The sequence below is a fragment of the Peromyscus eremicus genome, chromosome 11 (genome assembly GCF_949786415.1).
Source record: "Peromyscus eremicus chromosome 11, PerEre_H2_v1, whole genome shotgun sequence".
Taxonomy (NCBI): Eukaryota; Metazoa; Chordata; class Mammalia; order Rodentia; family Cricetidae; genus Peromyscus; species Peromyscus eremicus.
This window is the reverse complement of record NC_081427.1, coordinates 55563793-55588835: the sequence shown is the minus strand read 5'-3', so window position 1 is coordinate 55588835 and position 25043 is coordinate 55563793. Positions and strand designations below refer to the sequence as shown.

General features: G+C 38.5%; 1 protein-coding gene across 1 annotated transcript in view; it reads left to right on the top strand.

Annotated features, from left to right (window-relative positions):
* The window catches only part of Ankrd31 (ankyrin repeat domain 31), a 163375-nt gene that overhangs the window by 14434 nt on the left and 123898 nt on the right, over positions 1-25043 (top strand). Inside the window, exons 3-4 of the mRNA XM_059276344.1 lie at positions 5940-6049; positions 13074-13114. Of these exons, the coding sequence (XP_059132327.1) occupies positions 5940-6049; positions 13074-13114 (151 nt within the window). The remainder of the gene's footprint in view (positions 1-5939; positions 6050-13073; positions 13115-25043) is intronic.

The following is a 25043-nucleotide window of genomic DNA, read 5'->3' as shown; positions in this document are numbered from 1 at the left end:
AGCCAAGACCCCCTGAAAGGTCTCCAATGACACCATGGCCCAGATGATTCAACATCCAGAATGGTTTCAAGTCAACTGGCTCAGATATACAGCCTCACGGACTACTCCATGATCCTAAAATTTTCTTTCTGTCTCCAGAAGATACAGCGCCCCCCTCCAGCAGGAAGTAGTAAGAGAAGCTACGCCCAAATTCCCAAATATACCAAGCTGGCTTTAGAGATGGAATTGGCTCACTCCCCCTCTAAACCCAGACATATTGCTCAAAAAAAAAAAAATGGTTAAGAGATTCTTATGTCCCAAATCAGAAGAGCCCTCTGGTGTGGGACAGAGAAAAACCAATATTTTTATTTAAATCAGGTTGATTATAAATACAATCTCTTTCTAAAACAAAAAGGGGGATAGTTTAGATATGATAGGATGAAAGGGTAGATTAATGAACCTACTTTTAAAGAGTAACAACTTGTTTAAAATGTTTTACATTGCTATAGATTTTAGTTTATTGATACAAATTTAAACTTAATTTTGTTATACTGTATATATATTTCTATTCTTGTTTGAGGTATTATGTTTATGTAACTCATTTAAAATTATAATGGATAATAAAAAAATAGATTAATAATTAGTCATCTATGATAATCATATTTGTAGCCATGTTAGTTAAGTCTTCTAGGTATACATAGTTATATTTCAGATAGATAGGTAGTCTTCAAACACTTCAAAGACCTACAGAATATGGCATTTAAAATGTTTTAAAAATTTAGACTTTCTGGACAGTGAGACATGTCTGCTCCTGACAGCACCGATTTACTTCAGAGAGGAGGATGGGCATCGAAGACACTCCATACGGAGTTTATCTTCACCTTGACAAAAATAGCCATTTGGGCAAGAAACTGTTCTTGCCTGGACTGCTTGATCAACTGGACGTGCAGGACCCATAGAAAGGTGACCACTGAACTTTGCTTGACAAAATGGTCCTTCAGGTTCCTGCTTTGCAGAGAAAACTGCCAGACATTCTACAGGACACAGAGAAAAGTGAATAAGAGACTCTAGGCCTGTGGGCTGAAGACAGATGCCCCAACTTTACAAGAAAACTTTGGATGACTGTCCAGGCTCAGCTGTCTCTGTCTACCCTACAAGACTCCTAAAAGTTGCTTATATCCTTCTCCATTTCTCAGGTAGTAGTATATCCTTCTGAGGTCTTTGATGTGGTTAAAGACTAGATACTTACAATTTTCCTTAGTTATAATAAAAGATAAGTTAGATATAAAACCTTAAACTCACAAATATAAGATAGATAGGATCTCTTCTTTAATATTGTATCTGTAATTCTTGCTTGATAATTGTTTTGTTATATGTAATTTTACTATGTTAAAGTTAAAACCTTCCTTTTTAAGAAAAGAAAAGGGGAAGTGCTGTGGGATGGTCTGTATGTCAAGTGTGTTGCTGATTGGTCAGTAAATAAATCACTGATTGGCCATTGGCTAGGCAGGAAGTATAGGCGGGACAAGGAAAAGAATTCTGGGAAGTGGAAGGCTGAGGGAGACACTGCCAGCCGCCATCAGGACAAGGAAGATGTAAAGTACTGGTAAGCCACAAGCCATGTGGCAAAGTAAAGATTAATAGAAATGGGCTAAATATAAGAGTAAGAGCTAGACAATGACAGGCCTGAGCTAATGGCCAAGCAGTTTAAATAATATAAGAGTCTGTGTGTTTATTTTATAAGTGGGCTCTGGGACTGGCGGGACTTGGTGGCGGGAGCTGGAGAGAAATTCTCCAGCCTGAGAGAGATTTGCCCTGACCGTGGGCCAGGCAGGAAAACTCTAGCTACAGAATTATGTTAACCTGTTTATGTTAATGATGAAGCTAAGGAAGTATTTAAGTTTGATACAGTTGCATCAAGAGTTTTTTGGTTTAGAAAGGGCTGGATGTAGCTAAGACTGCTGTAGTCACCTTAGACACATACCAAAAAAGAAATGCCATCTTTATCATCCTCTACTCCCATACAGGGAGGTGTGACAGCTATGGAGAGTGCTGTGAGCTCTTAATGGGGAGTTGTTTTTTATGTGTTAAGAAGGGGGGACCTGTTGGAGCTCATTTTTCCTAGTGGCTTTACCCAGCATGTCTGCATAGAGAGGATGATTGGACCATGGGCCTGAGTGCAGGTATCTGAGATGGTCTGCACTTGACTGTGCTGGGGAGAGGTCTTTGGTTCCACCCCTTTGCATTCCTTTAAGTACCCTGGGGCAGAGACAGTCAAGGCCTGATGTATTAGGATCCAGGCCCTCTCAAGGCTATCCTATATTTTCTATCTGTTTCTCCCCCCTGTATCCTTCTAACTAATATTTCCTGTTGCTCCTGCTCAGGAGTACTTTGGGGAAATGTGGGAGTGAGGGATAAACCTCTACAACTTAGTGTTTTGATATGATCTGGGTAGTTTCTTCCTGGTTCTGTCTATTTAGTATTTTGTATGCTTCTTGGACTTTGATAGGCATTTCTTTCCTTAGATTAAGAAAGTTTTATGTGACTTTGTTAAAAATATTTTCTGTGCATTTGATCTGGGTCCCTTATTCTGTTCTTCTTTGCTATTATTTGTAGATTTGGTCTTTTTATAGTGTTCCAGATTTCCTGCAAGTTCCATTCTTGTGTGTGTGTGTGTGTGTGTGTGTGTGTGTGTGTGTGTGTGTGTGTAAATTCAACATTCTCTCTGATCCAGTTCCTCTACACTGCCTTCAATGTTCTATCTGATCCAGTTCATTTACTTGTCTTGAAGACCTGATGTTCTCTCTTTTATTTGATCTAATTTATCAGTGAATCTCTACTCTGAAATTTTTGTTTGAATTTCCTAATTTTTTATTTCAACTTTTAAAGTATTTTGGCTTTTTTTCCAGATGTTTTACTTGGTTTTTAAATTCCATTTTCATATATTGAATTGCTTTTATTATTTCATTCATCTGTTTTTGTTTTCTTTTCAACATTTATCATATCCTTATTGAGTACTTTGATCTTGTTTATTATTGCTATTTTGAAATCATTTTCTTGTATGTCATTTGAGTCACTTTCCTTGGGGGACATTACTGTGCAAGAATAACTTTTGGAGGAGACATATTTTTTGTTTATTCATACTTTTTGTATTTGCAATGGGAGTTAGGTCATTGGTAATGTAGTAGGTGTGAGAATGTAGTTTCTCTTATTTACTGAGTTTTGGAAGCTGTTTTTCCTGTTACCCCCAACTTGCCAGGTCAGCTGTCTAGGTCTTAGGGAAGCCTTTAGGCAATTCATCTTTAATGTTCAAATGGGGTATAGTGGTTCCAGCCCAGCTTGGGCTAAGTATGGTTTCTAAGGCCAGGAGCAGACTTACTATATAGAGTTAGATGATTCCCACAGCCAGTCTTCAGGAGCCTGAGGGAGGTATTTAGGACTTTTCCTCAGGCAAACTGCCGTGGATCTCTACCTAAAGAGAAAAGGCCCTTCTTCCTGCTGAGCTTTCTCACTGACTCAGGGTTTGTCTTTCTGTGTCTCCTTTATTATAATTTCTAGTTTTATTAATTTTTCCTGCAAATGTCATGATTTCATTTTTATTTATGAATGCATGACATTGCATTGTGTTTATGCACCATGTTTTCTTCATCTATTGATGGCTGTTTTCACTTCCTGGCTATTGTTAATAATGCAGCTGTAAGTATGAATATGTAAGTATCTCTATGATTTGTTGATTTAGAGTCCTTTGGGTATATGCTTAAGAGTGTTATAGTTGTGTCATATGGCAATTCTACATTTACTTATTTATTTATTTATTTATTTATTTATTTATTTATTTATTTATTTTTGGTTTTTTTGAGACAGGGTTTCTCTGTGTAGCTTTGCACCTTTCCTGGAACTCACTTGGTAGCCCAGGCTGGCCTTGAACTCACAAAGATCCGCCTGCCTCTGCCTCTGCCTCCCAAGTGCTGGGATTAAAGGCGTGCACCACCACCGCCCGGCGGCATTTGCTTTCTTGAAGATAATCATTACAACTAGGGTGAACTGGAACTCAGCACTTTTAATTTGCATGTCCATGACAGCTAAGGATATTGAGCATTTTTTTTTTCAAATATTTATTGGCTCTTTATGTTTGTCCTACTGAGAGTTCTCTTATTCAGTTCTTCAGTACATTTTGTTTGTTTGGTTGGTTTTGGTTTTTTGAGACAGTGCCTCACTATGTTGCTCTGGCTATCTTGGAACTCACTGTTTAGACCAGGTTGTCTGAGATCTGATAACAGAGATCCACCTGCCTCTCCCTCTTGAGTGCTGGAATTAAAGGTGTGTATCACCACATTTTCTGATTAGATGATTTTTCTTGGTGTTTAATTTTTGAAGTTCTTTATATACTCTAGATATTAATCCTATATCTGATGTGTGGCAGAGATGTTTTTCCCAGTGTGTAGGTAGTCTCCTCACTGTGGTCATTGTTGCCTTTGGTGTGCAGAAGCTTTTTATTTTCATGTAATCTCATTTGACTGTTTTTGAGATTATTTCTTGTGCTATTGGTGTCCTTTCTAGAAAATTGTTTCTTATACCTGAATCTTGAAGCATTTTATTCTAGAAATTTCAAAGTTTTGGTCCTATATTAAGGTATTTAATCGATTTTGAAGTGAGTTTTTACACAGGTTGAGTGATAGGCTCTTGTCTCTCTTTTTTAAAATTTGTTTGCGTGCGTGCATGCGTTCATGTATGTGTGTGTGTGTGTGTGTGCATGTGTGTACACATGTGCCCATATAGATTGGAGGATAGCCTTGGGTCTCATTATCAGAAATGCTGTCTGCATTTCAGACTGGATCTCACTGTTAGGCTAAACTGGCTGTCTAGTAAGCCCCAGAGATCATCTTGTCTCTACCTGCCCAGTGCTGGGATTATAAGCATGTGCCATTACACTCAGCATTTTTACATGTGTTCTAGGGCCAAGCTCATGTCCTGGTGCTTTTAGCGTGAATAAGTGCTCTACTGGCTGAGCTGTATCTCTAGCCTGCTTTCATTCTCCTATGCTCAATATATTTAGAATATATTGGCATATGGGAAAAGAAGAGTTTTAATTTTATTTTTTCAAGTAGTAAACTAGTTGTCCTAATGTGATTTAATGAGTATTCCATTTTGTTCTGTTTAAAATACTATGGTTCTGATATATTAAATAAATTTATAAATTAGTTTATTTGTGTGTGTGTGTGTGTGTGTGAGAGAGAGAGAGAGAGAGAGAGAGAGAGAGAGAGAGAGAGAGAGAGAGAGAGAGAGAGAGAGAGAGAGAGAGAGAGAGAGAGAGAGAGAGAGAGAGAGAACCATGTATGTCCTAGGGATTTGAACTTAGGTGGTCAGCCTTGGCAGGAGGGCAGATTTACCCACTGAGCCATCTTGCTGGGCTATGCCACATTACCTATCTTTGTGCATGTATGTAAATTCATTTGTGTGATTATTTCTGCACCATTAGTACATTAGTGTATTTGGAAGAAATCACATAGTTACTTCTGAGGCAACTTTTTATATTGAATGACAAGGTGTGTCTTAGCTTGGGCTGCTTTAACAAAATGACAATAAGCAGTTTATCCATCAAGACATCTTCCCAGTTCTAGTGTATAAAATTTTCTGTACATACTCATTGCATCCCTTCATCCTGAGGCCAAGAAATACCAAGCACTGTTTTGTTCAATGCAGCATGACCCCCTACCAAGAAATAATTAAAAAAATATTGACATATAAAAGTCACAGTTAAGAAACTATGATATATAATCTTTTGGACTGTGCTTATTCCAGGACTCATTTATACTAAACATTCACCCTACCATTTAATAACATATAACATTAGTCCCTTGTCAATTGACATTTTACCGTATTTATACAATGCTTGAATTCATCTAAAAGTGGAATAATAAAACTAGTGCAAGTGATTGATTAATTATATTTCATTATAGGCATGCCTTCTCCTGAGATTCACCTTGGGCTCAAACTCAGAAAGGATTCACAAGAGCAAAAGAATAAAAATAAGGTGATGCCGACTCTTAGTGAGGACCTGGTATTACAGGTGCGTTGATGATGTTTGAACATATGCCTATCAAATCTGGAACCACTATCTGGCAAAATACTAATTATAAGGTTTTTTTGTCTGTTACTGTTTTGGTTCTCTTCCTTTGTTCAGTTTTTATACCTTTAAAAAGCAATCATTCAATCTCTGCAAATTTGATGAAAGTCATTTGTTTTAGGACAGGGAATTTAAAATATTTCCCTTTTTATTCTCTTGATTTCGTAGTAAAGGAACAGAGGTTAGACATAGGATATAATAATTAGGATTTTTCATTTCTATTTTGTATCAGTTCATTTTAAAGTTTGTAAAGAGAATATAAGTTTATGTGGTGTAATTTGAGATATACAGCATTAAAGACCCTCTGTTGTCTTGTGTATTTGAGTGAGTGTGTGTGTGTGTGTGTGTGTGTGTGTGTGTGTGTGTATGTGTGTGTGTGTGTAGATAGTCTAAGAGTTATTTGCTTCTCCTTAGTGCAAAACTATTGGGGGAAGTAGGGCATAATTTAATTAGCACTTTGGCTTGATTAAGTAAGCCAACCTGGGATACCTACCTGTAGATGAATTTCTAAATGGTCTTAGTAAATTAAAAACATGGGGCCAAATATAGGGGTGAAAGCCTTAGAGAGATCAGGGAAGTAGGGAAAGCTACCAGCCAAACTTACCTCACCAGCTCTGCAGCTTCCAAATGCGAGTTACTTCATTTCTACCCATGACTATAATGCCTTGCTGTTCTGCCATATGATTTGCTCTCTCCATTCAGCTACATCACTTCCTCTTCCTACAAAGCTCTGTCACTTCCTGTCTGTCTGTACAGACCTCCATGGTTAATTTGTTTTAGAATTTAAGGTGTGTGCCACCACACCTGGCTGCTTCCAGTGTGGCCTTGAACACACAGAGATCCTGCCTGCCAAGTGATAGGATTAAGGACGTGTGCTACCACTGCCTGACTTCTTTGTTTACTTATAATGGCTGACCTTTTTCCTCTGATCTCCAGGCAAGCTTTATTTATTAAAGCACAAATAAAATATCACCACATCTACCTACAAAGTCTTAAGGAATGGAAGGGAGGATACATACATGTATACGTTTGTTTTCAAGACAGGATCTTACTTTGTAGTACAGGCTTGTCTAGGACTCACTACATAGCTCAGGCTGGCCTTGAGTTTGGGATCCTTCCTTCCTTCCTTCCTTCCTTCCTTCCTTCCTTCCTTCCTTCCTTCCTTCCTTTTTTCTTTTTTAAGCAAAGATAGATTTATTAGAAAACCTTGGACAAAGCAAAGGTGTGTTGTCCAGGCACAGATAACCAGCAGGCTAGAGAATGAGCATTGCATGGAGGGTTTCTGAAGTCTGGGTTTTTATTGTCTGGAGCTGGCTTTAGACTCCTAAAAGACATATTTCTTCCACATTCAGGGCAAGAGTTCTTACCTTGGATGGTCAGCCTGGGACTATCATGGCACCATTTTACTTAATGGTTCTGTTAATGGGCGTTAATAGGCCCAGAGGGTGTTCATTGCAGGGAGTTTTTGTTTCAAAGAATAGTGAGCCAACACACATATTAGGTTCTTCTCATTGCTGGGGCAAAATGCCTGACATATGCAGTTTAAGAGGGGTTTATTCTGGCTTACTGTTAACAAGATCCTTAGATCATGGTGAGGAAGCTGCCTCTGCCTCTTAAGTACTGGGATTGCTGCTATACCTGACTCACACACACCCCTCTCTCTCTCTCTCTCTCTCTTTCTCTCTCTCTCTCTCTGTGTGTGTGTGTGTGTGTGTGTGTGTGTGTGTGTGTGTGTGTGTGTGAGGGGGGGTGCACATGCATTTGTGTGTGTGGGTTTACTCACACCTGAGTATCATTTTAATGAAATACTATACTTTTCCTTCCCAGAATTCTCACTTCCTGGAACAACCCCTATGAACTTTCATGTAGTTTGTCTTAGTCTGTCTGACTCAAAAAAGTGTAACTTTTCTTCTGTCTTTTACTTTCAGAGCCTAAGTCAGTCATTCAGTCAGTCTGTCTGTCTGTGTCTGTCTGTCTGTCTATCTATCTATCTATCTATCTATCTATCTATCTATCTATCATCTGTCTATCTGTCTGTCTATCTGTCTATCTATCTATCTATCTATCTATCTATCTATCTATCTATCTAATTTACCTATTTTTGTGCCCTGGGCTTTCTTACCCCTCTAAAGCTCCTGTTTATGCTGTGTGGCTGACTGCTGTGCCAACTTATCTCAAAGTTGGCTTTACCCCCTTTCTCCGTGCTCTGGTTAGCTGCTGAGATTTACAGCTTGTCTGCCCTGGGGTTTTTCTTTTAAATGCTAATAAATTTTTTGAGTTTCCATTTGAGTCCATTCTTAAATTATTTTATTAATGAGACTAAGAATATAAGAAGGGACTCTAATTTCCTTAGTAGCTGTATCTAGAAGCATGTAGGTACATTTTTAGTAAACTGATTCTGGGATGAGGCTAGTTTTGTCTTCTCACCTTTGAGTCTCTTGAGTTTTATAAAGCCTGTGTAGAAGGATATACATACACATTGGGACTTGTGTGGATAACTCTGATGTCTGTAGGCTGCATAATCAGTGAATAGCATGAACATTAATTGGAGAAGATAGAGGTGATTTATTTTCAAATTTTGAAACATTTATTTTATTTGAAGAAAATCATAGAACAAGGGGGAAAGATTTTATTTTGATTACCTTTGGCTAGCTATAGTAGGTTTATAATTGTGTCTGTTATCTCAAGCTTTTGTAAGTTAAAGTTTCACTTTATTTTTAAATTAAAATATTACAACATTTTCTCCCTTCCCTGAGGAGGACTGTTTCTCCTATTTTCAGCATTCCTTAGTTGCCTGTAGTTTGATTTCCCCTTTCCATGTTATACATATATTGGTGTGCTTCTTCCAGTCTTGTTTAGGTACCAGTATTGTTGAGGTATCGTAAGTGAAGCATCCCTGCCCTTTCTAGGAGATATAATCTCACTGCAACTTTCCTGGTCCTCTGGCTCTTACAGTCTTTCTGCCATCTCTTCTGTGATGTTCCCCAAGCCTTAGTTGCAAAAATTGTGTTGTAGGTGTATCAATTGTGGCTGGGCACCCACCATCATTTGTTTCTCTGTATTTTAACTAATTGTGCTTTTCCATAATGGTCTTCTTTGGTTGCAGAGAGAGGTTTGTTTGATGAAGGTTGAAAGTTACACTTTTCTATGGGTATAAGGATAGATATTTAGAATGCAGTTAGGAATTATGCTGGTTTTGTAAAATGGCAGTACTATGTTCTCTTCTAAGATCCATGACCTCACTAGCCTTTGGTGGTTGACTAGGTTTTTAGTATCAGGCGTGGTTTGTTTCCATCTAAGGGGCCTTAAGTTGAATTAGAGAGCTGTTGGCTACCACTAAGATTTAAGTGCCACTATTGCTCCCTTAGGGCTATCATACCATGTTGGTTGTCATTATAGTCCATAAGCATTGCACTAGGTAGGACTGTTGGTTGCTTCCCTCCCTTGGAAGCTTCCATTGCCCCTCCTGATGCTATGAAAACTTGTCCTCAGATCCAGCTTGGATCCACCAGGTCTTGTGTCTGACATGAATGGTGTGGTTAGCAATAGGGACTCACCTTCAACTCCCTGGAGGCATTCAAGGTCAGCAGCAGTAGCCTCTATTCTTTTGAAAGTCTCTTGAACTTCCCTGATCAACAACTTCAAAGAAGATTTCTTGTGTCTGGCTTTGGAGTGTTTGTTAGTCTGTGGCTACTTGGCAGAATATTATCAGCCCAAGTGGCATAACTTCATACATGCACTATTGTTGGAGGTTTTTGCTCTTTTTTGAGGGGCCCGCCACCCAGCTCCCAAATAAATCACACCTGGATGGTTATTCTTATTTATCAATGCCCAGCCTTAGCTTGGCTTAGTTTCTAGCTAGCTTTCCTTAACTTAAATTATCCTGACTATCTTTTCCCTCTGGACTTTTCCCATTCTCTTACATCTATAAATCTTACTTTTATTCCGTGACTTGCTGTGTAGCTGGATAGCTGGCCCCTGGAGTCCTCCTCCTTCCCTGGCTGCTACTTTTTCTTTTTCCCAGATTTCTCCTATATATTCTGTCTGTCTGCCAGCCCTGCCTATCCTTTCTCCTGCCTTGCTATTGGCCATTCAGTTATTTATTAGACCATCAGATGTTTTAGACAGGCACAGTAACACAGCTTCACAGAGTTAAACAAATGTAACATAAACAAAAGTAACACACTTTAAATTAATATTCCCCAACAGTCTCCAGCAGAGAACACTATTTTTGGAGCTTGTGGAACCTTTTAGGAAGTAAAGCCTATTGAGTCAGAGGTCAGGAGGTTCTTGCCCAGCACTATTTTTCCTAGTCTACTAAATGTAAGCAATCTGTGGCACAATTCCTGCCACCCCATTACCTAGCCACTGTAACTCTCCTGCCATAGTTTACTACATCTTCTGAACTGTGAGCCAAAGTAAGTGTCTTCCTTTGTTTTAAATTGCTTTTTTCAGGGTTTTTTTTTTGGGGGGGGGGGTTGGTTTTTTTGAGACAGGGTTTTTCGGTGTAGCTTTGTGCCTTTCCTGGATCTCGCTCTGTAGACCAGGCTGACCTCGAACTCACAAAGATCCACCTGGCTCTGCCTCCTGAGTGCTGGGATTAAAAGTGTGCACCACCACCACCCAGCTTCTGTCAGGTATTTAGTCATAGTAATGAGAAAAGTAATAACTTATTTTATAGAAGTAAGTTAAGGAAAATACATAAACTAAGTAATAATTAGAAGAAATATAATAGAAATTATCATGACATTAGGCTTAACTGATTTTTTTTCAATAACACTCTAAGTATAGAGAAGAAAAAGATTGCTAAATTAGATGTAATAAAAATTAAAAACTATTCAGCTATGAAAGGATACTTTAACAGAGTAAGAAAGTAGTCCATGGAATGGGAGAAAATATTTGCAAATCTTGTGATATGAGATTGTTAATCCCACTGATTAAGAATAAGACCATTACCACAGTACCAAATTTGAAGCAAACTATAATTAAATACTGACTAGGTGGATGGGCTCTGGCCAGGTCCATACCCGGGGTCCTGGGAAATGGCCCAGAATCACAGTTTGTAGCAACTTAGGAAGGAAACCCATAATTCATTGCATTTCCCATCAGGTCCAATCAGGGCCAAGCATACATCCTGATGTACCTCCAGCCTGTGAATCTCCCGCTCGCATGTGTTCAAGCACATCCAGTGCAGATGGATCAGACAAACTTGTTTAGGGGAGTGAAAACATGTGGCTTGTTATCTCCCATAAACAATAGCTTGTAGCATTTCAGGAACTATCTGCCCTTTGGCAAGGGGCTTGCAGATCAGAGGCATTTTTGTTTCATGGATCTCTTAGGCATAGTCATTAAAACTTAAAATGTAGCATTGGCTCTCACAAGATTATTATTGAGAATATATAAAGAATTCTTGCAATGCAACAAAAACAATTCAATTAGAAAATGAGAAAAGGGCCAGACATGGTGGGATAGCCCTGTAATATCTCATACTCAGGACACAGACTAGAAGATTGCAAGTTCAGGGACTACTGGGCTATAGTGAATTCAAGACCATACTGGAAAACTGTCTGAAGGTGAAAGAATTAAAATGAGGGCTGAGGTTACAGCTTAGTAGTAGAGTGCTTGCCTAGAATGTATGAGGCCCTTGGTTCAGTCCCCAATACCGTAAAGAAATAAAAGGAAGGGGAATAGCAAAGAACTTGAATAGATATTCTGCCAAAGAAGATATACAAACAACTAATCAGCACAAGAAACTATGCAAACTAAATCTCCCTAGGGGGACAATTTCACACTCATTAAGATGACTATTACAGGAAGCAAACAATAGAAATAAAGGTTAGCAAGGATGTCCTAAAATTGGAACCTTTTTGCTTTGCAAGTATGAATGTAAAATGGTACATTGAATGGCAATTCCTCCCAAAATTAAGCAATAGAACGCCATATGATGTAGCAATTCCACTTCTGAATCTATGCCTGAAAGAAGAGAAAATAGGGACCTGAAGTAAGTTTTTATACTCATGTTCACAGCAGAATTATTCTGTAGCAGTATTCATTATTCACAATAGTCAAAAATGGTGGAAGCTGTGCAAGTGTTCATAAATGATGAGTGGTTAAGTAATATGTGCTATATAGTCAACGGAAGTTATTCAGCCTTAAACAAGAAAATACTGATAATACTACAGCATGGATCAGCCTTGTACTGTGTCAAATAAGCTAGTCACAAAATAACAAATACTGTATGGTTCCTACTCCGTGATATTCCTAGAGGAATCAAATTCATAGAGACAGAAAGTAGCTTGCCATGGGTGAAGATAAAAGGAAATGGGGAATTTGTGTTTAAAAGACATCGACTTTGAGCTGAGGAATTTCTGTTGAGAAAGTTCTGGAAATGCATGGTGGTAATGGTTGTGCAAAATGTAAGTTCCTTAATGCCTCAGAACTATGCACTTAAAAATAGTTAAGATGACACATGTTATGTATATTTTTTCCACAATGAAAAAAGCTCACAAAGTTTCAACCTTACACAAAGAACTACAAGCAAATAAGGAATGCTGAGAGTGGGAGAGGTAGTCTTCCCTAGGAAAGAGCGCACCAATTGGTTGTTCAATACCAAACGGTGACAGTATACAGACTGAGCACGTTACATTTTGTGTCTTTAGGAATGCACACACACACACACACACACACACACACACACACACACACACAGGTAACAACAATTAATGAAAAAGAGACCACCAATTTAAAAGAGCAAAGAGGGATATAAGGAAGAGTTTAAATGGAGGTAAAATAAGGGGAAAATGAGATAACTATATTATAATCTCAAAAATAAAAAAATTAAAAAGCTAAGAAATACTAATGTAAAAATTCTCTAGAGTGTTATGCTTTTGATTTGTTTCATTAGATTGTCATTTCTTAGTTTGGAAATAAAAAACAAAAACAAAAAACATACTCTTTTTTCCCTTAGGATCCTCAAGATGAAGCAACACAAAATCAAGTTCTGTTACAGTTAAGTATAATGACTTGTGGCTTTGTTAAATATATTATAGGGTATTTATTTTGTTACTGTTTGTACAGCTAAGATAAGTCTGGGTTTTTATGAGACTTAAAATTATATATTCTGGAATGTTAGTGGGGTAAATATAGATTGTTTTATAAGCATTCAGGATAAATTTAATTTCATATGAAAACTTGAATTAGATTAGAGTAACTTTTTTTTCTATCTGCTCATCTTATTTAAAAAGTGAATTTAGCCGGGCAGTGGTGGCGCACGCCTTTAATCCCAGCACTCAGGAGGCAGAGCCAGGCAGATCTCTGTGAGTTCGAGGCCAGACTGGGCTACCAAGTGAGTTCCAGGAAAGGCGCAAAGCTACACAGAGAAACCCTGTCTCGAAAAACCAAAAAAAAAAAAAAAAAAAAAAAAAAAAGTGAATTTATAGCATAGCATAAAGGAAGAGCTTGTAGAGTCTTTGATGTAATGAAACTTTATATCCCTCCAGTTCTTGAAAAACAGTGGTTCTCAAAATACAGCTTGTAGACTCCTTGCTAGTTCCTGAGATTCTTTTAGGTAGCCTGAGAAAGCTATTTTATTAATAATACTAACATATTACTTGCCTCTTTCTGTGGGGTTTGCATTTTCACCAACAGTGCTCAGTAATAATAAGTAAAATGCTTAATGGCCTTAGCTGGTACCAAGGCAACTGTGTCGAACAATACTAGTAGTCATCTTGGTTTTTTTAGTGCTGTGTGCTAATTGTAAAAAGGAAATGATGCTAATTTTACTTAAGAATGTGTTTGAAGGATATAGGTAGGAAAGGAGGGGGAGGGAGTTGGGGAGACATCTTTTCTGGGTAGAGACTTTCCATTGTGCCTGCCTTGAGGCAACCAACATTCTTTCGTACATCACTCTTCCATTTTCGATAATCCTTCCTCCAAAGGCCCTGGGATTGGTATACATGAAATTTATATCAATGTAATGGTAGGAGTTTTATGGACATTGCTTGATTAAGATAGCAGGCCAAGACCAGTCAGAAGAACAGGCCTTGCCCCCAACTCAGAAAGACATCAGGTTCAGGCCACACCAGTAAGAAGAACAGGCCTTGCCCCCAACTCAGAAAGACATCAGGTTCAGGTCACACCAGTCAGAAGAACAGGCCACACCAGTCAGAAGAACAGGTACAGGCCACACCAGTCAGAAGAACAGGTACAGATCACACCAGTCAGAAGATCAGAGACCCTCTGCTGCACCAAAGGCTAAGCTAGCCACTAGAAGACCAGCCCCCCAACTTGGGCAGAGACTCTCTACTGGACAAGAGGTCACACCAGCCACCAGAAATCCAGGCCACAAAGACCAAAGAGGAAAGAGAAACCAAGGAACAAAACACCTATTCAACAAAGACAAACTCAGAAATCTGCACCTAGACTGATAATCATCCTAAACCCAGATGCCTAAACACCAGTATAAGAATATAATCAACAATAGCCAGGGCAGTATGGCACCACCAGAGCCCAGCTATCCTATGACAACAAGACCTGAATATTCCAACGCAGCTGAAGCACAAGAAAACAACCTTAAAAACAACTTTATGAAGATGATAGAGGTCCTTAAAGAGGAAATGGAAAAAATCCCTTAAAGTAATCAAGGAAAAGACAAGCAAAGAATTGGAAGAAATCAATAAATCCTTTAAAGAATGCCAAGAAAGCCAAGAGGGGAAAAACAGGTGAAGGAAACTGTTCAAGACCTGAAAATCGAAATAGAAGCAATAAAGAAAACACAAACAGAAGGAATTCTGGAAATGGAAAATCTGGGTAATTAAATATGAATTATAGACACAAACATTACCAACAGAATACAAGAGATGGAAGAAAGAACCTCAGGCATTGAAGATACAATAGAAGAAATAGATTCATTGATCAAAGAAAATGTTAAATCTAAAAAATTCCTAACACCAAACATCCAGGAAATCTGAAAAGACCAAACCTAAGAATAATAGGAATAGAAGGAGAAGAATTCCAGCTCAAAGGCGCAGAAAATATATTTAACAAAATAATAGAAGAAAACTTTCCTAACCTAAAGAAGGACATGCCTACGAAGGGACAAGAAGTTTACAGAACATCAAATAGATTGGATCAGAAAAATTAAGTCCCTGCATCACATAATAAACAAAACATGAAACATACAGAACAAAGAATATTAAAAGCTGCAAGAGAAAAAGAACAAGTAACATATAAAGGTAGACCTAGTAGAATTACGCCCAACTTCTCAACACACACACACCACCACCGTCACCACTGTCACCACCACCACCAACAACAAAATAATAGAAATTAACAATCATTGGTCATTAATGTCTCTCAATATCAATCAACTCATTTTGTGAATAAAAAGATACAGGCTAACAGAATGGATGCAAAAACAGGATCCATCCTTCTGCTATATACAAGAAACACACCTCAACATCAAAGATTGACATTACCTCAGAGTAAAGTGTTGGAAAAAGATTTTCCAAGCAAATGGACCTAAGAAGCAAGCTGGTGTAGCTATTCTATCTAGCAAAATAGACTTCGAACTGAAACAAAAGAGAGGGAGAAGCACATTTCATACTCGTCAAAGGAAAAATCTACCAAGATGATATCTCAGTTCTCAACATCTATGCTCCAAATGCAAGGGCACCCACATTTGTAAAAAGAAACGTTAATAACACTTAAATCACACTTCAAACCTCACACATTAATAGTGGGGAACTTCAACACCCTACTCACCAATGGACAGATCATCCAGACAAAAACTAAACAGAGAAACAATGGAGCTAACTTGTTAGGAATCAAATGGACCTAACAGGTATCTACAATATTTCAAAGAATATACCTTCTTCTCAGCACCTCACAGAACATTCTCCAAAACTGACCACATACCTGGTCACAAAAGAAGTCTTAACAGATAAAAGAAAATTGAAATGACCCCATATATCCTATCAGAACATCATAAATTAAAGCTGGATATCTGAAGGAGACTCCCACACACTGGGGGCTCCCTTCTAGACTCCAGATTAGGCAAAAACCACACCAAAACACCTGTTTTCACAGAGAGATCTTTTATTAGGTGAGGAAGAAAAGTTAAAGTGACTGCTTTCTGACTCAGGCAGAAAAACAGTAGCAAATGACTTTGCAGGTGTGATTCTAAGAGAAGAAGGGGAGGTCTATGTTAGAATGGGCTAGGATGCAGTGGTAAAGGAGATAGGGAACTAGGGAGAAGGGGAAGGGGACAAGGAAAAGATTGAAGGGGTATTTGACCTGGAGAGACAAAGGACTACCTCTGGATAGAGAGGAAACAAATGTGTCTATGTTAGAATGGGCTAGGATGCAGTGGTAAAGGAGATAGGGAACTAGGGAGAAGGGGAAGGGGACAAGGAAAAGATTGAAGGGGTATTTGACCTGGAGAGACAAAGGACTACCTCTGGATAGAGAGGAAACAAATGTGGCACATAGGCAATTGGCAGTTTATAAACGTAAAGGGGAAAACGCTATGTTAGGATGAGGTATTTAATTTTAATCGGGCATGTTAATTAGGTTAACTAAAGTGGGCTTTTGATTTCTGGACTTTGGTAGTCAGCCTCAGGAGAAGAAAGTGGCCCAATAAGGGAATAGACCTTGGTGGCTTGCTTTAGGAATGCAGTCTCAGGGATTTTAGCAAGGCAGAGGGAATGGGAGAAGGGCATGGCCTGTGAATGCCATGTTTGAGTGGGCTAGTGTCTCTTAAATATCAACAACAAAGGAAACAATAGAAAGCCTACAAATTCATGGAAAATGAACAACTCCCTACTTAATGACTACTGGATCAAGGCAGAAATAAAGAAATTAAAGACTTGTAGAATTCAATAAAAATGAATGCACAACATGTCCAAACTTATGGAACACAATGAAAGTGGTGGAAGAGGAAAAGTCATAGTATTAAGTGTCAGCATGAAGAAATTGCAGGGATCTCATACTAGCGACTTAACAGCACACCTGAAAGCTCTAGAACAAAAAGAAGCAAATACACCCAAGAAGAGTAAATGGCGGAAAATAAACTGAAGGCTGAAATCAATAAAATAGAAACAAAGAGCAATACAGAGAATCAATGAAACAAAGAGTTAGTTCTTTGTCAACAAGATAGACAAACTCTTATTCAAACTAACTAAAAGACAGACAATATCCAAATCCACAAAATCAGAAACAAAAAGGGGTTATATAACAACAGACACTGAAGAAAATCCAAGAATCTTTAGGTTACACTTCAAAAATCTATTTCATAAAATTGGAAAATCTAAAAGAAATGGACAATTTTCTTGATAGATAGAACTTACCAAAGTTAAATCATGACTAGAGAAACAACTTAAATAGACCAATAATCCCTAAGGAAATAGAAACAGTCATTAAAAGTCTCCCAACCAAAAAAGCCCAGGGCCAGATGGTTTTAGTACAGAATTCTATCAGACTTTCAAAGAAGAGCTAGTATCAGTACTTCTCAAATTATTTCATGAAATAAAAACAGAAGGAACATTGCTAAATACATTTTATGAGGCCACAGTTATCCTGATATCCAAACCACACAAAGATTCGACAAAGAGAGAAAAATACAGACCAATTTCCTTCATGAACATTAATGCAAAAGTACCCAATAAAATGCTCACAAACCAAATCCAAGAACACATCGAAGAGATCATCTATCATGGTCAAATAGGCTTTATCCCAGAGATGCAGGGATGGTTCCACATATGAAGATCTGCCAATGTAATCTACCATATAAACAAACTGAAAGAAAAAAACCCACATGATGATCTCTTTAGAGGCTGAAAAATCCTTTTGCATAATCCAACACCCCTTCATGATAGAAGTTTTGATTAGGGCTACAAGGCACATAACTAAGCATAATAAAGGCAATTTATAGCAAGCCTATTGCCAACATCAAATTAAATGAGAGAAACTCAAAGCAGACCCACCAAAATCAGGAACAAAATAAGGCTTTCCATTCTATCAGTACCTATTCAATATAGCACTTGAAGTTCTAACTAGAGCAATAAGAGAACTAAAGGAGATCAAGGGAATACAAGTTGGAAAATCAATATTTGCAGATGATATGATAGTATACATAAGTGACTCCAAATATTCTACCAGGGAACTTCAGCTGATAAACACCTTCAGCAGGGTGGCTGGATACATTCACTAAAAAAAAAAAAAAAAATCAGTAGTCCTTCTATATATAAATAATAAATAGGCTAAGAAAGAAATCAGGGAAACAACACCCTTCTCAATAACCATAAATAATATAAAATAGCGTGTTGTAACTCTAATTGAGCAAGTGAAAGACCTGTATGATTAAAAACTTCAAGTCTTTGAAGAAAGAAATTGAGCCGGGCGGTGGTGGCACATGTCTTTAATCCCAGCACTCGGGAGTCAGAGGCAGGCGGATCTCTGTGAGTTCGAGGCCAGCCTGGACTACAGAGTGAGTTCCAGGAAAGATGCAAAGCTACACAGAGAAACCCTGCCTTGAAAAACCAAAAAAAAAAAAAAAAAAAAAAGGAAAAAAGTTGAAGAAGATAGCAGTATATGTAAGGATCTCACATGCTCATGGATCAGCAGGATTAACATAGTAAAAACGGCCTTCCTACCAAAAATAGTCTACAGTTTCAACCCAATCCCCATCAAAATTCCAACACAATTCTTTACAGACCTTGAAAGAACAATACTCAACTTCATATGAAAAAGCAAAACCCCAAGGTAGCTAAATCAATCCTATACAATCAGAGAACTTCCAGGGGTATTACTATCCCTGATTTTAAGCTGTACTACTGAGCTGTAATAATAAAGACCTTATGATATTGGCATAAAAGCAGACACATTGGTCAATGGAATCAAATTAATGACCCAGACATAAATCCAAATACTTATGGACACTTGGTTTTTGAGAAAGAAGCCAGAAAAATACAGTGGAAAAAAGAAAGCATCTTCAATAAATGATGCTGGTTTATTTTGATGTCTACATGTAGAAGAATACAAATAGATCCATATCTGTCACCCTGCATAAAACTCAAACCTAAGTGAATCAAAGACCTCAACATAAATCCAGTTACACTGAACCTGATAGAAAAGTAAGTAGGGAATAACCTTGAGCCCATTGGCACAGGAGACAACTTCCTGAACAGAAAACCAATAGTGCAGGCTCTAAGATCAGCAATTAATAAATGAGACCTCATGAACTGAAAAGCTTCTGTAAGGCAAAAGACACCTTCAATAGGACAAAATGCCCACAGAATGGGAAAAGTTAATATCCAAAAAAAGGCTAATATCCAAAATATATAAAGCACTCAAGAAACTAGACAAAACCAACTAAATAATCCAATTAAAAAAATGGAGTACAGATCTAAATAGAGACTTCTCAACAGAGGAATCTCAAATGGCTGAGATACACTTAAATGTTCAATGTCCTTAGCTATCAGGAAAATGCAAATCAAAATGACTTTGAGATTCCATCTTACACCTGTCAGAATGGCTAATCAAAAACACAAGGACAGCTCATGCTGGAGAGGACGCGGAGCAAGAGGAACACTCCTCCATTGCTGGTGGGAGTGCAAACTTGTACGGCCACTTTGGAAATCAGTATGGCAGTTTCTCAGAAAATTGGGAATCAATCTATCTCAAGACCCAGCTATAGCACTCTTGGGCATGTACCCATAGGATGCTCAATCATACCACAAGAACACTTGCTCAGCTATGTTCATAGCAGCATTATTCAGAATAGCCAGAACCTGGAAACAAGCTAGATGTCCCTCAACCAAAGAATGGATAAAGAAAATGTGGTACATTTATGCTGTGGGATGGTCTGTATGTCAAGTGTGTTGCTGATTGGTCAATAAATAAATCACTGATTGGCCAGTGGCCAGGCAGGAAGTATAGGCGGGACAAGGAGGAGAATAAAGCTGGGAAGTGGAAGGCTGAGTCAGAGACACTGCCAGCCGCCACGATGACAAACAGCATGTGAAGATGCCGGTAAGCCACGAGCCACATGGCAAGGTATAGATTTATAGAAATGGATTAATTTAAGATATAAGAACAGTTAGCAAGAAGCCTGCCATGGCCATACAGTTTGTAACCAATATAAGTCTCTGTGTTTACTTGGTCGGGTCTGAGCGGCTGTGGGACTGGCAGGTGAGAGAGATTTGTCCTGACTGTGGGCCAGGCAGGAAAACTCTAGCTACACATTTACACAATGGAGTATCACTCAACTGTTAAAAACAATGACATCACGAAATTTGCAGGCAAATGAATAGAACTAGAAAAAAAATCATCCAGAATGAGGTGACCCAGACCCAGAAAGACAAACATGGTGTGTTCTCACTTACAAGTAGATATTAGCGATAAAGTAAAAAATAATCATGTATGGTCCACAGACACAGTGAGGCTAAGTAATAAGATGGGCTTAAGGGAGGTATGCAAAGATCTCCCTGAGAAGAGGAAATAGAATAGATTTAATGGGTGGACTGGGGCCAGGTGAGGTTGGGAACATGAGAGATCAAATGTACGTGGGAGGGAGAAAATACTGGGAGAAATTACTGGAATTGGGGAGCATTTCGAGGTTAAGGTGGAAACCTAGTGCAATGGAAACTCCATGGAATCCACAGAGTAACCCTAGCAAAGACTTGTAGTAATAGGGGACATGGAGCCTGAACCAGCCATCTTCTGGAACCAGGCAAGGCCTAAAGTGGAGGGATTAGGACACCAACCCAGCCACAAAACAGTTGACCCACAGTTTGTCCTGCCTGCAGAGTGTTTGGGGGATTGGAACATAGGTGAATCATCATAAAAGAGACCAGGGAGGCTTTATCCAGCAACTGATGGGAGCATATGCAGAGTCCCACAGCCAAACATTAGGCAGAGCTCAGGGAGTCCTGCAGAGGAGAGGGAAGGAGGGAGGATCAGAGGAACCAGAGGGTTCAAGGACACCATGAGAATATGGCCTACAGAACCAACTGACCGAGACTCATGGGGGCTTGCAGAGATCAGGGAGCCTGTAGGGATCTGACCTAGGTGTTCTGCATGTATGTTATAGCTGAGTAGCTTGGTGTTCTTGTGGAACTTCTAACAGTTGGAACAGAGGCAGTTTCTAACTCTTTAGCTTACTTGTGGGATCCTTTTCCTCCTACTGGGTTACCTTGGCCAGCCTTGATGTGATGGTATGTGCCTGGTTTTACTGTAGCATATTATGCCATGTTTAGTTGATATCCCTGGGAGGCCTGCTCTTTTCTGATAGGAGACGGGGTGGGGGGATCTGGGGACAAGGGAAAGTGAGGGTGGAGGGGGTGCTGGGGGGAGAGGAGGGGAGTAACTACAGTCAGGATGAGATATGACAGAAGACTTATAGAAAAGTTGCTGGATTTTTTAAAGTGTCTGCCTTTAAGTGTGTATCTTTCCAGTCTTCTGTGTGATGAAACGAGGTAGGCTTAAAGCACTTCTGTGCCATGTGAAGTCGTAACGAGAGAATCACAAGTGCAGTTGGTTTAGTTGTAAACATCATAAAATCCACTTTAAAAAAACTTGAAAGAATAATTGACAGGCCAGTTATTCACATATGGCATATGGCTCAATGGTTCAGAGTGCATACTGCTCTTGAAGAGAACCCACATTCAGTTCCTAGCACCTGTGTTGGGCTGCCCATGACTGCCTGTAAAGACAGGCTCAAGAGATCTGACTTCTCTGGCCTTTGTAGGGATCGGCACACATGTGTTCATACTCACACACAAATATGTGCACATAATTAGAAATAAATATTATAAAAATGAATAAAGTAAGCTGGTCATTTCAAGAAAAACAACTAATAATTAGTGTTGCCAATAAAAACAAACTCAATTTTCTAAATTTATTTCATGGAAATTTCATGTATGTATACAATGTGTTTTGATCATATCCACCCTCAGTCCTGCTCCCTCCAGGATTCCCTGCTCTTCTCCCTCTCAACTTCATGTCCTCTGTTTATAATTACAAAAAAAAAAAAAATGAACCCACTGAGTCCAATTAGTGCTGCCCATATGTTCATGTGTGTGGGAACAGCAACTGGGACATGCACAACCTTCCAGTGGCCACACTCCTAAAGAAAAGTGACTCTTTTTCTCCCAGCAGCCATCAACTGCCAATAGCTCACCAATTAGGAATGAGACTTCAGTAGCTCCTCCTCCCTCCATGCTAGAATTTTAAACTGACTTGATCTTGTATAAGTCTTGTGTGGGTAACCACTATTGCTGTGGGTTCATATGTGTGGCAGCCATTTCATATCCAGAGGCCATCATTTCAGTGTTGATGTTCCCTGAGCTTTGGTGGAGGATATTGATTTAGATGTCCCATCCATGGCTGAGTGTTGGCAGTTGTTTCTTCTTAGCACTTTGAGCAGTAATGTATCGCAGCATTAACTGTTGGAGCCCACCTAGGTTTTCTAGTGGCTTTACCCAGCAGGACGTATAAGAGGATGATTGGGCCACAGGCCTGGATACCAGGTGTTTGGAAGAATCTTACTATTTGTAAAAGTAGTATAGCTTCTTAATTCTTAATAACATCAATTGTAAGAACACCCACAATGATCCTAAGGTTACTAAAACATTCCTCCATTTTACAATGTGTAGATGTAATCAACCGTCTTTTTAAATAAGAAACACAGAACCAATGCAAAGAAGAAAGCCAAGAGGTCAGAGCTAAGAGCTAAAACCTTACCCTTCCTCCTGCGGTGGTCCTACCTCTCCAAACCAGAGCTACTTTCTGTGTTAAAATCCTTATATAGAATTTCTGTTCTGCCTTCTCATTGGTTGTAAACCCAACCACATGACCACCTCGTCACGGCCTGTCTGTATAGATCTCCAGGTTTTCCATGATTGGTATTGAGATTAAAGGCATGTGTATCCAATACTGGCTGTATCCCTGAACACACAGAAACTTACCTAGCTCTGCCTACCAAGTGCTGGGATTACAAGCGTACGCCACCACTGCCCTGCTTTCCTATGGCTTGCTAATAGCTCTGACCCCCGGGCAACTTTATTTGTTAACATACAAATAACATTTTAATACAAATAAAATATCACCATAACAATGCATATCTTTTTGAGGCTGGATTTTTGTTGTGTACTTCAAGTACATAATATACAGATTAAACAAAGGAACAGATAAAGGTGGTAGGTATATTACATACAATAAAGAGATTTTTTTCTTTAAAAAATGTGACACTGGAGCTGTGGAGATAAAGTAGGTAAGAGCCCTAGCTGTAAAAGCATGCAGACCTTACTACAGATCCCAGCACTCATGTAGAAGGTGAATATGGCCAAATCTGCCAGTAAACACAGTGTTGGGGAACAAGAGAGAGGCCAGTTCACTGGCCAGCTGACTTAACTGAAATGTGAGCTTCAGGGTCAGTGAGAGACTCTATCTCAAAAAAATAAATAAATAAATAAATAAATAAATAAATAAATAAATAAATAAATAAAGCCAGGGAGGGATAGAAGAAAACACTTGACATCCCCCTCTGGCCTCTGCTTATGTGCATGCAAATAGGCACAGGTGGGCACATGCACACATACACACACACACACACACACACACACACACACAGAAATGTGAAGTACTATAACTTCTGTTTTCTTATTTTTAGTGTGTGCACATGTTACTTGTGTATGCAAGTTTTTTCATGTGTGAGTCCATATGTGTATGCCTGCATGTGGAGGCCTGCGGTTAATGTCAGGATTCATCCTCAATGGCTCTTCTACCTAATTCATTGAGGCAGGGTCTCGCTGTCAAAACTAGAGTTCACTGATATAGCTAGTCTTCCTGTCCAGCTCACCTTGGGGATCCCCTGTCTCCGCCTTAGGAGGCTGGCATCATAGGCAGGCCACCGCACTCACTGAGCATGGACATAGGTTGCTGTGGATTCACATTTGGCTCCTCAAACTTGCACAAGTGCTTCAACTGCTGAGCCCCTGTCTGCCCAGCCCACCACAGCCCCTCTTACTCTTTTTTCTTATTTCAGACAATGCAGTTTTAGTGTAAATATTCTAATACATTACTGAATTATTACTGTCATTTAAAATTTAAGAACTATAAAAATTTTAAATTTCTATATTTAAATATAACTCTATATAAGTCACATAAACAAAAGTTCTTTGGGACCCTCAAGCATGTAAGAGTCCAAATATCTGAAATTTTGAGAACTATTATTGTAAAGTAACCATTTACCCAAATAATAATATAATTTCATTTATGGAAATGAAGAAGAAAAGGCTAAGGAAGACAAATATACGATATAACCTAATGCCTAAAGAACCACTGATAACATTTTGGAACACCTTATTTTATGCTGTATGAATATATGTGTATATGCATACATATATGCATATGTTTTTGTTAAATTTTCTCTAGAGATGGGATAATTTTATGGATATGTTTTTAAGTTTCCAATAAACAATTTATCAGTTATTTTCTCATTGAATTTTTTGTATCAATTTTTTAAATTTCACAAATAAAATGGTTTCTGTTTATTTGCTTTTGTTTTAAAAAGTACACAAAATTATTTACCATCTTATGCAGTTAAAGTGCTTTTAATTATGTAATATTTTATTGCATAACAAATTTTATGATTTGTTGAATCACTCATTTAGATTAGACTCTTGTTTGTAGTCTTGCTTAACAAAACTGGTTTTAATATTTAGATGAGGCTTTTGAATATTCAGACTGTGTCTTAACACTCTCTATACAATTCTTGTAATTAAAGAAGGGAATTCTTCTTATTCAAACTGTGATTTCATTTTGTTTTCAATTAGAATTTCTTCTGAAATTGGACATTCTTTCTTGTTGGCCTCACAGAAATTATCATTCTGTTTGCAGTGCTCAATCTACATTTTCAACCTAACTTCTGTTGACCACT